Source organism: Erinaceus europaeus, chromosome 18 (assembly GCF_950295315.1).
Source record: "Erinaceus europaeus chromosome 18, mEriEur2.1, whole genome shotgun sequence".
Lineage (NCBI taxonomy): Eukaryota > Metazoa > Chordata > Mammalia > Eulipotyphla > Erinaceidae > Erinaceus > Erinaceus europaeus.
The window spans coordinates 21,685,294-21,703,852 of record NC_080179.1 but is presented as its reverse complement, the minus strand read 5'-3'; the positions used below and the strand labels follow the sequence as shown (position 1 = coordinate 21,703,852).

The 18,559-nt window shown below is 39.2% G+C and overlaps 1 protein-coding gene across 4 annotated transcripts in view; it reads left to right on the top strand.

The window, feature by feature from the left end:
- Positions 1-8,023: 8,023 nt before the first annotated feature.
- BBS5 (Bardet-Biedl syndrome 5) overlaps positions 8,024-18,559 on the top strand; it is a 32,191-nt gene continuing 21,655 nt past the window's right edge. Inside the window, exons 1-6 of one of the 4 annotated variants that reach the window (XM_060177754.1) lie at positions 8,178-8,221; positions 9,013-9,095; positions 13,286-13,418; positions 16,520-16,585; positions 17,214-17,263; positions 18,064-18,191. In XM_060177754.1, the coding sequence (XP_060033737.1) occupies positions 16,549-16,585; positions 17,214-17,263; positions 18,064-18,191 (215 nt within the window). In that variant the 5' untranslated portion in view covers positions 8,178-8,221; positions 9,013-9,095; positions 13,286-13,418; positions 16,520-16,548. Of the gene's footprint in view, positions 8,222-9,012; positions 9,096-13,285; positions 13,419-16,519; positions 16,586-17,213; positions 17,264-18,063; positions 18,192-18,559 lie in introns of all 4 variants that reach the window. The other 3 variants (XM_060177753.1, XM_007539304.3, XM_060177752.1) reach the window with 3 other exon arrangements.

The window sequence follows — 18,559 nt, the reverse complement described above, 5'->3', positions numbered from 1 at the left end:
GTTTTTCATGAGGAACTGACAATAGGGAAGTGCCAAAAGCTCACTGATATTACCAACGATACATGTTTGGTGAAGGATGTGAGGAGAATATAGAGCTCTAATTACTTTCCCTGGCCTGATATCCTCTTAGCTTAGACCATGGCTTCACATACAGTTCACCTTGATAGTCACAAACTCCCCATCAGAGTCATGAAGTAAGATTCTTTCTGGTAAGGACAGGGGTGGGGGCGGGGGACTTAATGTTTTATGTTTCAGCAGATTTTGCTTAAACTTTTTCTTGTGGGGTAAGCTGTAGCGTGTAAAGCAGACAGTACATAATTACTTAAGACTCTATCTTGGTTTTAAGAGGTCCAGCATGGCTCACACTAACTTACTCTTCTAAAGATGGATGGTAAGTAATGAGGCCCTGTCTTTTATTAATTATCAAAATCAATCTAAGGAATTTTGGGACAGTTCATATCAGCTGAACAGTTTGATAAGAGGAACAAATAGAGGGTGAAATCTGAATAGGGTTGTGTCATTGATAAAGAATCTTCTCTAAATAACATCCAAGGTCATTTGTAAGTAGTATTCTTTTATATATTTTTTTATTTATTCACTTATTGGATAGAGACAGAGAGAAACTAAAGTGGGAGAGGTAGATAGATAGGGAGAGACACCTGCAGTACTTGCTTCACTGATTGTGAAGCTTCCCCCACCATAGGTGGGGACCAGGGGCTTGAACCCAGGTCTTTTGTGCACTGTAACACACACACTGTAACACACACCCTCAATTGAGTGGGCCTCCACCCAGACCCTCTAAGTAGCATTCTTAAGAGGATCTCAACAAATGTTATGGTTGCAATGGCCTTCAAATTTTGCACCCTCTCTTTTAAATCAAGCACCAGCTGGAGGTGGTTGGGTACTTTGATGCACTGGGCTTTGGCACCATTGACACCTGTCCATGTTTGTGGAGTTACAGCTCCTTGTTGGACATGCAGAATAACTAGGCCATCAGTAATACAAGCTGGTGGCCAGTAAAAGGCCTGGCATGCTGAGATGTTCCTCCTCATATTACATTGTTAGACGAATGGTGTTTGTATCACAATTCTATAGATAACTTAAAAATCCAGAGTTAGATGTCTATATCATTCAAAAGACCATCTGCCATTATTTTGAAGTTTCAGTTTCTTTCTCCTTTCTCCATACTTGATTGGAACGATAGTGCAGTACAACTGCTGAACCAAAAAGTACAACCTCCCATCTCCCCATGATAGGTGTCTGCAAAGCTCTCTCTCTCCCCCTTATCCCAATTCATGCTCCATCATCATGCCCCAAACCCTAGTTCTCAGCCAGGAAAGAAAGGGATGGGGTTGAAACGGTCATTTCTAAATCTAGGATGCTTGGTGTGTGGAATGTGATAGTCTTTTTATTAGTATCAATAGTACTATAGCTTAGAAAATGCATTTCCCAGTTATGTTACCATCAGCAAATAATAGGAATTCTAGGAAATAGACAACAACCTTTTTATGACCTCTTTAATCTTTAGATTTTAACCTGATGGTTAATGTACTATAACTAGTTCCAATATCATCAGATTGTTTTGGAGTTTGTGATGTGCATGAAAGAACAGTAACGATTAAATTCGAGCCATTTATAATGTTTATGGCTAATGCTGTGAGGAATTGCAATTTTATCAGCCCACTGGCCACTGAAGTTCAATTCGGGTGTACAAATCACATTATAAAACAAAACAGTAACCTTCTAAATGTGTTACTATGTACTATTAATGGCATGCTATTAAAATTACTTTTAGCACCATGGTAAATCTCCTTTGACAGTACAAGTCTAAAATGTTTTATAAAATTATTAATAAGTAAATTCCAAATGTTAGACCAGATTTAGATTTAGACCAGAAGCTATCAAATACTTAGAAGAAAATATTGGTAGAACTATTTTCCATCTAATTCTTTTTTTTTTTTTTTACCAGAGTTCTGGCTCAAGGTATTGAACCTTAGGAATGAGAGTCTCTGCGTAATCACTATGCCATCTATACTTGCCTCTATCTAAATTTTATAGGCATCTTCAATGATACAAATCCAGTTACAAGGAAGACAAAAGCAAAAATAAACCAATGGGATTACATCAAATTAACAAGTTTCTGTATAGCAAAAGAAACCACCACCCACCCAAAGAAAGAAACTCCTTACAGAATCAAAGATCTTTATATGCCATACATGAGACAAGAGGCTAGTAACCTAAATATATAAAGAGCATGCCAAACTCAACAAGAAGAAAACAAATGATCCCCATCCCAAAATAAGGAGAGTATATGAAAAGAGTATTCACCAAAGAAGAGATCCAGAAGGCCAACAGACATATGAAAAATGCTCCAAGTCACTGATTGTCAGAGAAATGCAAATAAAGACAAGAATGAGATACCACTTCACTCATGTGAGAATGTTATACATCAGGAAGGATAATAACAGCAAATGCTGCAGAGGTTGTGAGAACAAAGAAACCCTCTACATTGCTAGTGGGAATGTAAATTGGTCCAAACTCCAGAGAGAGCAGTCTGAGGACTCTCAGAAGGCTAGAAATGGATCTACCTTATGACCTAGCAATTCTCTTCCTAGAGATAAATCCTAAGGAACCAAACACACCAATCCAAAAAAATCTGTGGTGTTCTGGAAGGAGGTGCAGTGGATAAAACAGCAAGAGGTGCTGAGGTTCAATCCCCAGCAACACATGTTCCAGAGTGATGCCTGGTTCTCTCTCTCTCCTCCTATCTTTCTCATTAGTAAATAAATAAAATCTTTTTAAAAAAAAAAAAAGATGTATATACTTATGTTCATAGCAGCACAATTTGTAATAGCCAAAGCCTAGAAACTACCTAAGTGTCCAATAATAGATGGGTAGCTGAGAAAATCATGGCATATATACACAGTATAATACCACTAAGTTAAGAATAATGAAGTCTCCTTCTTCATCCCATCTACTTAAAGGAATCATGTTATGTGAGATCAGCCAGAAAGAGAAGGATGAATATGGGATGATCCCACTCATAGACAGAAGTTGAAAAATAAGAACACAAAGGGAAACACAAAGCAGAAGAAGGGTTGAGTACAGAGTATTGCACCAAAGTAAAAGACTCAGGTGGGACAGTGGATTATCAGGACCATGGTAGGGAGGCGGGGATAGGGACACAGACCTTTGTTGGTGGGAAGAATGTTAAATTATACTCCTATTAACTTATAATCTTGCAAATCATTATTTTTTCAATATGTCATAGGGAAAATAGACTGAATGTTTCAAGTTCTTTAACTGCCTAGCTAAAGTTCATATATGTGTGTGTGTGTGTGTGTATTCAAAGCACTTAATGTTTCAAATTTATAAACTGACTGCATTCTGACACAGCTTAAATTGTATAAGCATTGCTTTTGTTTTGTTTAAATGTATTTTTTTTGTTTAAGCATTTCTTTTTTGTTTGTTTGTTTAAGCATTTCTAAAAATAACTTTATTTTTCCCAAATACTAAGTTGCCTACAACCTTAGAACAGATAGATCAGAATCAACTGTTCCTGTCAGGTCCTGTCAGTATCTTAAGATATAGTTATTTGTAAATAGCATTGAATGACATAAATCATGCTGAGATCAAGTACGGTATAGTAAATCCTAAGCATGGGACTTTAAAAATGAACCAACCTCCCACGTAATTTGGCAATAATAATGAAATGATCTATTGCCTTCTTAAACTCTAAGATTGTAAGGAACCTTCTCCATTCTCTTCAACATCTGTATTTCTCCCAGTCCTGAACCTTTTGGACTTTGCTTGTATTTCTTGATACCTCTCCTCTTGATCCCTTACCGTGTTATACTGCCTCAGCTGACCTCAATTAAATCAATGCGACCAGTGCCACTATGCCATGTCATACTGCCACTACCTCTTCACTTCTGATTGTAGCCAACCATACAACTCAAAGTAAAAGTGCTTAATAGTCCTCTGTGACTAGACATAGACCTAATAATCTCGGTAAGCAAGTAGAAAGACCTATAAAGAAAGCACCATAAACTGTCTAATCAGATATTTACTACTTGAGCCTAGACACTCTTCTCTCATACCCCCTACTTCACTTCCCTCAAACAATCTACTCAACTAATTACACAAAATAAAGTAAGATATATCTCTTAATCTCCTCTGACAGCAGCATAATTATTGCTATCTCTTGATAATCTTTAGAAGAAAAAAAGTTATAAAATTGGCCAAGAGATATACTGGCAAAGAAGGAGGAGGAGGAGAGAAACAGAGAGGAAATGAAGCAGACAACAGCACCAAAGCTTCCTTTAATTTTATATTTTTTTTTCCTCTTTAAAAAAAAATCTTTCATTTATTTATTGGATAGAAACAGAGAGATACTAAGAGGGAAGGGGGAGATAGAGAGAAGGATAGAGAAAGAGAGACACCTGTAGCCCTGCAATGAGGGATTCATTTTATTCCTTGGTGCCATGATTAAAAAAAAAAAAAAAAAAAAAGGAGAAAGAGAAGGAGGAGGAGGAGGAGGAGACATCATCAAAGGCTTCTGTAAATTTAATAGTTCAGTATATAAATATATTTTATAAAACTGACTTTTAATAGCTGAGGAGGTGGTACAGCACTAGAGGACATGATTTATAAGTTCAGTCCCTAAAATTGCATCTTCCAAAGTTGTGCTCTAGTCCTCCTCTCTCATTTGTAAATTTTCTTTTAACTTAAAAATGCCATATATATTTATCTAATTACTCGGTAGGTGGGGAGGTGAAGCACAGCTTTGAAAGGATATATGCCACCCTTTGTTGATAGCTGCATTATTTGCAGCAAAGTATCCAGGAAACAGCCTCAATGCTCAATGACTGATGGCTGGGTAAGGAAGTGGGAGCTATATATAACACTCTGCCCTAAAGGATGAGGTTGTAGCATGAGGAACCGAATACATGGAATCAGAGGTGATTGTGCTGAGTGAAATAAGTAAAGAGGAGAAAGGCCACTACTGGATGGTTTTGCTCCTAGATTAAAAAGTAATAAGTATATATACATATATTTATAGTAAATATAAATACATATATAAATACAAATAAATATATATATATTTATAGTAAAACCCTATAGTAGGTCTCCTGTTTATATTTTTAAACAATTTGCAATGTACAATGCCCATGAATTTGTGGCATGTATTTAATTATTTTCTTCACACAGAAGTTAAGGAGTCTGGGAGGTGGCGCACTGGGTAGGGCATTGGACTCTCAAGCGTGAGGTCTCAAGTTCAATCCCAGGCAGCACGTGTACCAGAGTGATGTCTGGTTCTTTTTTTCTCTCTTCTATCATTTCTCATGAATAAATAAATAAATAAATATTTTTTAAAAATAAAAAGTTAAGGATAGATCAGAACTAAGGAATATATCAAACACTTGAATAGTGCAACTATATCTTCTACTTCTCCCCCTTAAAGTTTCCTTGCTTAGGATCAGTTTCTTTCATATATATATATATATATATATATATATATATATATATATATATATATTCCCTTTTGTTGCCCTTGTTTTATTGTTGTAGTTATTATTGATGTCGTTGCTGGGTAGGACAGAGAGAAATGAAGAGAGGCAGGGAAGACAGAGAGGGGGAGAGAAAGATAGACACCTGCAGACCTGCTTCACCGCTTGTGAAGCGACTCCTCTGCAGGAGGGGAGCCAGGGGCTCGATCCAGGATCCTCACGCCAGTCCTTGCTTTGCACCACCTGTGCTTAACCCACTGCGCTACCACCTGACTCCCAGGATGATTTTTCTTTTTTTTTTTAATATTTATTTTATTTATTTATTCCCTTTTGTTGCCCTTGTTTTATTGTTGTAGTTACTATTGTTGTTGTCGTCGTTGGATAGGACAGAGAGAAATGGAGAGAGGAGGGGAAGACAGAGAGGAGGAGAGAAAGACAGACACCTGCAGACCTGCTTCACCGCCTGTGAAGCGACTCCCCTGCAGGTGGGGAGCCGGGGTTTGAACTGGGATCCTTGTGCTTTGCGCCACCTGTGCTTAACCCGCTGCGCTACAGCCCGACTCCCCAGGATGATTTTTCTAATAATTAAAGTTGTCATGTTTCTAAATGTAATAGTTTTTTGTTCTGGTTTATTATTATTATTATTATTTTGCTGGAAATGGAAATGAACTCAACATCTTGCTCACACACAACAATGCCAAGCAGTTTCTTGGGCCAGCCTCCCATTTTTTTTATTTAGAGAGCAAGACAGAGAGACACACACACACACAGGGAGAAGAGACAACTGAATACTATTCCACTGTCCATGGAGCTCCCCCATGTGCTGCCAGTGATGCTCTCATGTACCCTTCAGGCATACACCCAGAGCTCCAAATATGACAAGATGCTCTTCTAAATGTGAGTCATCTCCAGTAATTTTACTTTCAGATAAACACATGTATCGATCAACATTATTGCCACTTGATTGAACAAAAAGTAAAATAGTTACACTGAAGCACATTCTGTCTTATGTAAATTTTAGGTTTTAGGGTTGTTGTTTTAATCCTAAGTAAACACAAAGCAAAATTTGGTCTGTGGGTTGTATGTTGCAGAAAAGCTAAGGACTCTGGGGAAGGATGGGGAGGGAGAAAGTGAAGAGAACCTTAGGGTCCTGTTGCACAATGATGGTAAAGGAACTAAATTGTGGGTGAGAGTGGTCTGCAGAGAACTTCCAAGGAAAGATGAAAAGTGTGCTCATGGGGGTTGGGGTAGATAGCATAATGGCTATGCAAAGAGACTCTCATGCCTAAGGCTCCAAAAGTCCCAGGTTCAATCCTATGCACCACCATAAACCAGAGTTGAATAGTGCTCTGGTTTTTTTTAAAAAAAAAAAAATCTATTACAGATTAAATTTGTTTTCTTCAAAAAAAAAAAAGAAAGAAAATTGTACCCATCTATCAGCAACTGTCCTGTAAACTATTAACCCTCCAATAAAAAATTAATGTCTAGGATTATAATATATATTTTAACTTACTGTTTTTCAAAAAAAATTTTTCATCATACGATGATGGGATAGGCACTGGAAAACAAAGATTGAAAAGGAGGGAAACTCAAAGTAAATATATCACTTACCTGTAACAATCCTAACATCCACCTGAACAGTTGTTGGATTTGTTAAATTTTAAGGTCTGGGAATAATATTCCATGGCTATCAATTCTATTCCTTGGGCTCTTAGTTCTATCTTCAGAGACTTCTTGTTCTTTCATGAAAGGTAGGATGTGTCTACAGGTAAGTAACTCTATTATATCTTCCTGCTTCCTAACAGATTTTGTGGAGTCCAGAGACCTCTACTATTGGTTAGAGTAGCATTACACTCTTCTTGATAGTAAAAAATCTGTGATGGATTTCTATTGCTTCATAACAGAAAAAAAAAAACGCTCAGTTTAAGACAACAGGTGTTTATTACATTCCTGTGTCTGTAAATCAAACGCCCTGGTATGACTTACTTGGGTTTTCTATTGTACCAGGCTACAACCCAAACATTTCTTGGGATTAAACCCTCAGTCATTTTAGTGGGGGAAGATCCCATTCCAAGATTACTCCCGACTCCAGGGGTCCTCAGTTCACATTTTAACAACAGTTGGTTTAAAGAGTTGTCCGGAGCGGAGGGAAGGAAAGTACATTCATTCAGAAGATAGTTGTGGAGCGTCTGCCCTGTGCAGGGCAATAGTCAAAGCTAGGAGGCTGCTCCAAAGGCTCTGAGCTTTTCTGGTTCAGGCTTAAACTAAAGGAGGCATGAGCAAGAAAAAGACATTGCCTAGTGTAAGCTTGTTGACTGTGGAAAAACAGCGTAGTAGATGAAATGGATTAAAAACTTCTATTTAGAGACAAGATCCCTTAGAGGTCAAATCCTCGTCCCTTGACAAGACCAGCTCGACTTCCGGGTCCGGAAGCCTCTCCCCCTACCCCCCCCCCCCCACACACACACACACATACATAGCTGCTTAGTGATGTCACAATCGTAGGGGCAGCGCAAGCGCGAGCTCGAGGAAGGTTGAGTCTCGGCGCCCGCCGTAGACGCGATGACAAGGCGGCCCGTTGCCACGGAGACGGGCGAGATGCCGCTGGGCCTCCCCCGCGGTAGATTGCGGTGTCAGTGGACCTGAGTCGCCATGTCTGTGCTGGATGCGCTTTGGGAGGACCGGGATGTCCGCTTCGACGTGTCCTCGCAGTAAGTCGCTGATATCCCCCAAGGGCCTGGGGTCTGGAACCCGTACAGGGATCCCTGGTGCGATATCGTGAAAAATTAAACAAAAAACAAACAAAAAAACCAAACCAGAAACGGTGGTGCTCCATGGGAATCAAACTGTTCATTCTGCCCCGGGAAGGCCTCAGTGAAGAAATGAGATTTGGGGTTGAATCCTGAAGCATAGGCAGGGCCTTGTCTAGGCAGACAGGAAGAGAATATTTCAAAAAGAAAAGAAAAAACAAACTCTGGAAGCATCTTCAAGGTATAAACCTTATTGGCTAGAAGGCAAGATCTGGCAGCTAGAGAATGGAGGTCAAATGCACATAGGTCCATTAGCTGCATTGTCGGGCAGGAGGCACTGTGGACTTCATCTTCTAATCTGCAGGATGACATCTCCTCTCCCCCTTCTCTATGTGCACCGGGCCTCTCCTGGCCCCATCTCTGGATTCTTGAAGTTCCTAAAGACTTTGTCTTTGAATGCATGTAATATATATATATATATATATATATAATTTTTTATTTTTAAGTATGATTTCCTATGAGATACAAAGCCGCTTTCAGGAGAGAGGAAGAGAGAGCGTTAGTGAGCACCACCACTCAGGCACATGCTGTACTGGAGACTGAACCAGCAGCGAATGCATCCAAGCCCTGCACTCCACCAGCTTGAGCTACCTACCTCTCACTCGAGCTCCTGTGGACATGTTTTTAATGCATGTGTCGTCTCAAAAAGGTATAGTTGTAGCTATTTCATAAAGCTTTTATATTTATTTTAGACAAATGAAATCAAGACCCGGAGAAGTCCTTATTGATTGTTTAGACTCAATTGAAGATACCAAAGGAAATAATGGAGATAGAGGTGAGTATATTTTCTGACCTATTTCACACCTCTGGCTTAATTTACAGATGTTAAGTCATATTAACTGGAAAAATGAGATCTGAGACAGCATCATATGGCAACATAATTGTGAAAGTGGAAGATTTTGAGCCACATAAGCTTTTCTCAGACTTTGATGGAAAAAAGCTTAAGTACTAAGCCTGGTATCTTGACAATACATTTCTCCCTGAGAACCTTGGCTCTTTAGTACAAGTTTTTTGTTGGCTTGCTTGTTTTTGCCACTAGCGTTATTGCTAGAGCATTTGCACCATGAATCCAGTCTTTCTGAAGGCCAACCCTCACCCCCTTTTTTTTCTTCCTTAGAGATAAAAATTGAGAAGGAACGGGGAGAGAGAAGGGGCTGGGCAAGAGAGGCATTTACAGTACTTTTTCACTGCTTGTGAAGTTTCCCCTCTGAAAGTAGGAACCAGGGACCTGAACCCAGGTATTTACTCATGGTAATGTGTGCACTCTACCAGATGTGCCCCTGCCAAGCCCCTCCCTGTAAGTCCAAGTTCTATATCAGCTGTATCTGATATAACTTAAAATTCCAGGAACTTCATTTGAAGGAACCTGGGATAGTTCTGACCCTTGTCTCTTCCTCCTCACAGAAAGGAATATAGAATAGTGAAACATAAAGTCAGAGCTGTGCTTTCTTTAAGAGATTCAGGAGCAGTAGACAATCTCCTAAAATTGACACCTAGAGATGAACATTTAGAGAGCAAATCTGGTACTCTACTGTGAATTCTTATTTTTTTTAAATATTTATTTGTTTTCCCTTTTGTTGCCCTTGTTTTTTTATTGTTGTTGTAGTTATTATTGTTGTTATTGATGTCATTGTAAGGACAGAAAGAAATGGAGAGAGGAGGGGAAGACAGAGGGGGGGAGAGAAAGATAGACACTTGCATACCTGCTTCACTGCCTGTGAAGCGACTCCCCTACAGGTGGGAAGCCGGGGGCTCGAACTGGAATCCTTACGCCTGTTCTTGTACTTTGCGCTATGTCCACTTAACCCATTGCACTACCGCCCAACTCCCTCTACTGTGACTTTTTTTTTTAATATTTATGTATTTATTCCCTTTTGTTGCCCTTGTTGGTTTTTTTGTTGTTGTTGTAGTTATTGATGTTATCGTTGGACAGAACAGAGAGAAATGGAGAGAGGAAGAGAAAGACAGACACCTGCAGACCTGCTTCACCGCTTGTGAAACGACTCCCCTGCAGGTGGGGAGCCAGGGGCTCTAACTGGGATCCTTATGCCGGTCCTTGCACTTTGCACCATGTGCGCTTAACCGCCTGACTCCCTCTACCGTGAATTCAAATATAAGTCAAATATTGGAAAATCCTGCGCTATCTCTGAATGCCACTGAGAAATAGCCAGTTAGACATCAGACTCACTCTCAAGCCAAATTTCACCATCACTGGAAGTTTTCCAAGTTCAGGTTGATGAGGCCAGACAGTGACTCATCTGTTTAAATGCACACACATTACAGTGTGCAAGGACACAGGTTCAAGTCTCTGGTCTCTACCTGCTAGGAGAAAGCTTCACAAGTTATGAAGAAAAGCTGCAGGTGTCTTCTTCTTCTTCTAGCGTTTGCCCTTCTTCCGTAGCCAGTCAACAGCGTCAGGTTGAGCCTGATGTAAAGTTTTGAGACCTACTTTGAATCAGGTGTCTGTCTGTCTCTTTCTCTTCCTTTCTTCCCTCCCTTCCCCTCTCAATGTCTCTCTGTCTTTACTCAATAATAAGTACATTAATATATATATGTATATATATATATATATATATATATATATATATATATATATATTGCGTCTAGAGTTATCATTGAGGCTCAGTGCTGGCACTACAAATCCACTGCTTCTGAAGGCCATTTTTTCCTTTTTTTTAAATTGGATAGGACAGAGAAAAGTTAAGAGATGATTGGGAGATAGAGAGGGGGAAAGAAAGACAGAAACCTGCAGATCTGCTTCACCGCTTGTGAAGTGACTTCCCTGCAGATGGGGAGCTGGGAGCTTAAACCAGGATCCTTGTGCCACTCGTTGTGCTTTGTACTATGTGGGCTTAACCTGGTGCACCACCACCCAGCCCTCCATAAAAATATTTTATTTATTTAAGAAATGATAAATTAACAAAACCATTGGGTAGGAGGGGTACAACTCCACACAATTCCCACCACCCAATCTCCATATCCCACCCCCTCCCCTAATAGCTTTCCCATTCTCTATCCCTCTGGGAGCATGGACCCAGGGTCATTGTGGGTTGCAGAAGGTGGAAGGTCTGGCTTCTGTAATTGCTTCCCCGCTGAACATGGGCGTTGACTGGTCGGTCCATACTCCCAGTCTGCCTCTCTCTTTCCCTAGTAGGGTGGGTCTCTGGGGAAGCAGAGCTCCAGGACACATTGGTGGGGTCTTCAGTCCAGGGAAGCCTGGCCGGCATCCTGATGACATCTGGAACCTGGTGACTGAAAAGAGAGTTAACATACGAAGCCAAACAAAATGTTGAGCAATCATTGACCCAAAGCTTGGAATAGTGGAGAGGAAGTGTTAGGGGGTACTCACTGCAAACTCTAGTGTACTTCTGCTTTCAGGTATATATTTTGCAGTAGTTTATGGATACATGTGAACATATGCTCTCTCTCACAGAAACTGGTGTATATCTAGGTTTTGGGGCTTTGTTAGAAAGTGAACCACCTGAGATGGAATTAGAGTGTACTATAAAAGGAAAGGTCTCACCTGAGTAATGAAGCTGAAGGGTTGTCATTCCACACCTGAAGTCTCTGGACACAGTCTGAAGTGAAGCATGTTGAGGTGGCAATCATTGTGTTGATTAGGTTGTGATCAGCAGATACAATATTATTTGATATGGATTGGGAGAGGCATATGGGAAAGTGGGCCCTATCCAGTGGTTCCAGGACTGGGGGAAGTAGAGGCTCTATAGTGGAGATGTGAGGTTCCTGCTGTCTTAGGGTTCAAAAAGACAATCTATAGTTAATGTTATCATCACATTTTTTGGTAATTGGGTTAACTTTGAAAAGTCCTTTTGTTAGGGTTTGCTGTACAGTACCCAGTATCTTATATATAGCTGTGCTATTGGTTGCTTCTGATCTACTTGGTCTAGGCTTTTGAGAGTCCGCATATCAAATACACAGCCTATATATTAAAAAGACTCAGTCTGTGTTTTAAAAAACTTCGAGACATACAATTAATTTTCCCCCTCTCATATTAATTAACTAGTGATTTATATGACTACATTTTACTAGGAGTGTACATAAAAATATTAATATTACATAAAAATATTACATAAATTTTTTTTTAATAAATAAAAGTTCAGGTTGCATACAGCACCTGTACATGAAGCTAGTGACCATGATCAACAGGTCCTGAAAGCATCATTACTGTTCGATTAACTTTAATTAATTTATTCATTTATTTATTTTACCAGAGCACTGCTCAGCTCTGGCTTATGGTGGTGCAGGGGATTGAACCTGAGACTTTGGAGCCTCAGGCATGAAAGTCTGTTTTTATAAACATTATGCTATCTACCCCTGCCCTGCTTGATTAACTTTATAAAGGAAAAATTAGGAGATGAATGAGCAGCTTGGTGTCACCTAAAAATAATTTTTGAGGGAAAGGAAGTTTAAGAAAATGGAACATAGGGGCCGGGTGGTGGCACACCTGGTTGAGAGCACATGTTACAGTGCACAAGGACCCAAGTTCGAGCCTGTGGTCCCCAACTGCAAGGGGAAAGCTGTGCAAGTGGTGAAGCAGGGCTGCAGGTGTCTCTCTGTCTCTCTCCCTTTATATTACCCCCTTCCCTCTCAATTTCTGGCTGTCTCCAATACATAAAGATGAAAAAAAAAAGCTTTAAAAAAGAAAATAGAACATAAACCTTGTATTGGAAAGAAGAGTAAGTGGGTAGAAAGCACAAACTTTATTCAGATAAGGGAGATTAGTAAATCCTAGAGATTTATTGGGTTTTTAATCATTTGTAACATGTAATAATTATAACCCTTAAAATGAAAAAGAAAATTAAAACTTATATTCCTTACTGGTCAAATATGTTCATTATAGACTTTCCAGTAGTTGCTTTTTCTTTGTTTCTTTTCTTTTCTTTTCTTTTTTTTCTTCTGAGCCTTTCTTCTGGGATGCTATGTGAACAGCAAATTCTGTTGTAGGTCTTTCTTCTCTGTGAGGGGAATCCATCAGCACTACCAGCTATAGCCAGATCCTGTCAATGACTAGGCTTCATCCTTAAAGGAATGCTTAGGTCACCTTTCTAAAATGCTTCCTAGTATGAGCCACACCCAGGTAAGAGGTATGAAGACCTAGCAGCCAACAAGAGGTCTCAGTATGTGACTTTGAGGATCGAATAATAACCTTTCAATTACTATTCCATGACAGAACTTAAATTGACTTGAGGGTGCTGGGACAAAGTTTGGTTGTCCTCCTAGATTGGCAAGGATTCTTTTTTTTTTTTTTTTCATTTTATTGGCTAGGACAGAGAGTAATTGAGATAGATGGGGAGATAGAGAAAGAGACACCTGCAGACCTGCTTCACTGCAAGTGGGGAGTGGAGGCTCAAACTCACATCCTTGCACTTCATACTATGCATTTAAGCGGGTACACCACCACCTGGCCCCCATCAATGATTTTTTTTTTTTTAAGATTTTATTTATTGGGAGTCCAGCGGTAGCACAGCGGGTTAAGCGCACATGGCACAAAGCACAAGGACAGGTGTAAGGACCCTGGTTCGAGGTCCCAGCTCCCCACCTAAATGGAGGAGGGGAGTCCCTTCACAGGCAGTGAAGATTTTATTTATTAGAAAGATAGGAGGAGAGAGAGAAAGAACCAGACATCACTCTGGTACATGTGCTGCCTGGGATTGAACTTGAGAGCCCAGTGCTTTATCCACTGCACCACCTCCCAGACCACCAAGGATTCATTTTGAAAAATATATTTATTTTATTTTTATTAGTGAGAGAAATACCAGGGCACTACTCTGGCATGTGTGTTGTGGGGGATCCAATCCAAAACCCCATAAAAGCAAAGTTGTGTACTCTACCTAGCCAACTCCCTGACTAATATGAGTCATGTGATAGCTCATAGATGAGTCCAAACTAAGACTATGGACTATAAAACATTTCTTCAAGTTATCGAGTATTTATTGAGTGAAGAAGCCTATATTAGCATTTTGCAGCAGGAGGGACAAAACACCTTTTCTGGCTAGAAATCATCATAGTACCTAAAAATCTTAGTATAAATAATATGTGTACACACCTCAGAAACATCTGTTTTTTACAGTATGAAATTTTACAATAATGTGCAGAACTTCTGGTTGGTAAGAAGGTAGAAAGGGAATCTTGCTTTCTAGTCAGTCACCTTGTTCTCCTTTCCAGCAAGTTAAGAATCACCAGGTTTAGGCATTATGAAATGTAGGAGAACCCAAGTTTATAAATATCCCAAAAGATTAGCACCTTTAATCTGTTCCAGCTGTAAGTGCCCTGACATGAAATCATCAGATTAGCTTTGCACACTGAAGCTGTATGTGACTAAAACAAGATTAGTAGAAACAGGAACAATTATGTTTTTGTGTTTGGGGGAATGGAGAGAAAAATCCATGCCTGGAACACCAAACTCTGGAATTCCAGTTTCTTATGAAAATGCCTTCCTTAATTTCTGTAACCTCCTACCTATCCCATCTCACTTGAATGAACAGGCCCAGAGTCGCTAATTTCAGATATGCAAGGAATTTTCAGGGAGGGATGAGTATGCATAATAGTTATCACCATTTATTTTATTTTACTTATTTTCCCTTTTGTTGCCCTTGTTGCTTGTTGCTGTAGTTATTAATGTCGTTGTTGTTAGATAGTACAGAGAGAAATGGAGCGAGGGGGGGAAGACAGAGGCGGGGATGCAAGTTAGACACCTGCTTCACCACCGGTGAAGGGACTCCCCTGCAGGTGGGGAGCCAGGGGCTCGAACCGGTATCTTTATGGCGATGCTTGTGCTTCGCACCACGTGCACTTAACCCACTGCGCTACTGCCCGACTCCCATTTATAACCATCTTATGGTTATAACTCTTTGGAGAAACATGTTAAGATCATTTCAGGATATGTCAAATTGTATTCAGGACATCGCTACTTGTATTTTAAGTCAGGCACATGATTTACCATCCTCAGGTTTTATTTGTTTGTTGGTTTTTAAGCATCTATAGGGACTACTATTCTGCAAGGCACACTTTCAGAAATGAAGTTTATCTGGCATTGTATTGCTATTTCAGTGTAAGAAGATCAGGTTAATACTGACTGAAAAAAGACACAAAGCTTTAATAGACTTTAACCTATCCATAACCGTATATACGCTTTGCTTACAATAAAACTGAATATATAAATGTATGGTTCATTTAAACGAGAACTCCTAAGAGCATTCAGATGACAGGGAGTAATATGTGAGAGTTCACTGAGAAGTATGATTTTAGTAAATGTCTTTGTAACTATACAATTCTCTCCTATGTGAGTTAAGCCAGCCTGCTGTTGTAAAGTACTTATACCCATTCTCTGAGATTCCTAATCATACTTTGTATACCTAATATAGACTAGATATGCTCAGTATTTAGTTTTAGTTATCAAGTATATGAAAAATGTCTACATCTGCTTTTCATACTTAGTCAAAAGTTCCATGTGAGGGCTGGTAGATGGCTCAACAGGTAGAAACATGTACTTTATCATGTGAGAGACTTGGTTCAATTCCCAGCACACATGGGGCACCATGGGTAATGAAGTCATGTGTCTCTATTCCTCTCTCCATCTCCCCCACACTCTTCTCTAAGGATATAGAGTTTAAAAAAAAATGAGCAGAGGAGGAAGCTCAATAGTATCATGCATGTGTGGGTCCTCATTTCATTTTTCTATATCCCATTAAAAGCAGAAGTTTAGGGGGTCAGGCGGTAACGCAGCGGGTTAAGCGCACATGGTGGTGTGAGAATCCTGTGTGAGAATCCTGGTTGGACCGGTGTGAGAATCCTGGTTGGAGCCACCAGCTCCCCACCTGCAGGGGAGTCACTTCACAAGCAGTGAAGCAGGTCTGCAGGTGTCTTTCTCTCCCCCTTTCTGTCTTTCCCTCCTCTCTCTATTTCTCTCTGTCCTATCCAACAACATCAATGACAATAATAGCAATAATGACAGCAACAAGGGCAAGAACCCTGGAGGCAAAAAAAAGCAGACGTTTGATATCCACTTCATTCTGTACTATATTGAATTGATAGGTACTCACTTAAGATAACTTTTTTTTTTTGCCAGAGCACTGCTCAGCTCTGGTTTACGGTAGTGCCAGGGATTGAATGTGAAACCAGGAAGCCTCAGGCTGTCTCTTTGGCTCTAACCTATTGTTTTTATTTGTTTTCTTTTAGGTAGACTCTTAGTAACAAATCTGAGAATTATGTGGCACTCTGTGGCATTACCCAGAGTGAATCTTTGTAAGTATCTTTTTTAGATATCACTATATAAAAAATAATTTGTTGTCATGTACACTTTTACAGTAGCATGTGATACCAAAAAATGTTATACCATGAAATATGTAGAAAACCTCAATTGATAAAAGGTCTAGAAATCAAAATGCATAATAAATGTTTTTCATTCTTTGTTGTCTCTTGAAAACATAAGATATTACTGCTTTCACATTAATTTCTATTTTGGGTTTTACTTGTCTCTGACAGCTTTCAAGTAATCCCAAAGAAGAGATATCTGAACTCTAATAAATTAAAGTACAACCTTTCACTGTGCTAAATTCCTTCTCATTTATTTTTAGAAATCATTTTATCCAGTTAAACCTTTCCTCTTGACATAGTGATACTAAAATTGTTATTAAATACTCCTCTATAGGTTTTAAAGAAGTAAACTTCTATGTTCTTATGTTATGAATGTTTTTTCACAGGCAGAATTAATTTTCCCATTTCTTTTGCTATTTGTAATTGTAATTTTATGATTTTTAAGTTATATTCTCATATATTTAATTTTTAAAGTGATAAATTTCTGTGTGTATATAGATTTTTTGCTCAGTTTATTGTACAAAGTTTTCAAAAATTATTTACTTTTTAATTTTAGCAATTGGTTACAACTGCATATTGAATATTACAACAAGGACTGCTAACTCTGTAAGTTTGAGAACTTTTAAAAATATTTATTTAATAGAGACAGAGAGAAATTTAGAGGGGTGGTGGAAATAGAAAGAGAGATACCTGCAGACCTGCTTTGTCCCTTCTGAAGCTTCCCCCCTTTAGGTGAGGATCAGGGGCTTGAACCTGGGTCCTTGTGCACTGTAATGTGTACACTTAACCAGGTGTGCCACCACCTGACCTTGAGAACTCTTATTGAAATATATCTGCCATAAAGATACATTATATATTTGAGATTTTTTTTCTCACTGTGAATGAGGAATTTAAACTTTTTTTTTTTAAGATTTATTTTTTTTTAATTTTTTTTATTTAAGAAAGGAGACATTAAAAGGACCATAGGATAAGAGGGGTATAGATCTACACAATTCCTACCACCCGATCTCCATATCCCATCCCCTCCCCTGATAGCTTTCCTATTCTATATCCCTCTGGGAATATGGACCCAGGGTCATTGTAGGTTGCAGAAGGTGGAAGGTCTGGCTTCTGTAATTGCTTCCCCACTGAACATGGGCATTGACTGATCGATCCATACTCCCAGTCTGCCTCTCTCTTTCCCTAGTAAGGTGGGTCTCTGGGGAAGTGGAGCTCCAGTACACATTGATGGGGTCTTCAGTCCAGGGAAGTCTGGTTGGCATTGTGCTGGCATCTGGAACCTGGTGGCGGTGATTTAGTGGGTTCCTGTAGTGGTTCTAGTCCTGTCTTGTTTCAGTCCCAGGTGGTCTCCTTTGGTATTTTAAGTAAATTAAAATTTTAACTTTTAAATAAATTTGTCCTTACAGAAATTACGAGGCCAGACAGAAGCTCTTTACATATTAACAAAATGCAACAATACCCGTTTTGAGTTTATATTTACAAATTTGGTTCCGGGAAGTCCAAGACTTTTCACTTCAGTGACTGCCGTACACAGGTATGGTAATAGGTTATATTTAAAGTAGTTCAATATTTAACTATATTAATATTTAAGATAGTTAAATATTTCTAAATTAGATCTATGTTGCAGAGGTTTAGAGGTTGAAGTTTAGAAGTGTGATGCTTTATCTCCCTCCAAGCTCTATTGCAAGTATCCTGGGCATATGGGTTGTTGGGGAAGTCATGACACGTTTTTGCATTAAATAAATAAATAAATAAATACACATCATTACTTTCCCAACAACCCAGTACTAGAATACTTTGCATTATTATCTAATAAACACCTTGAAAGTATTTATAAAGCACTTGTCTACTTAACATTCATTAAAAAATTCTGAGTAGCTGCCAACATAGTTACAGTGTGAG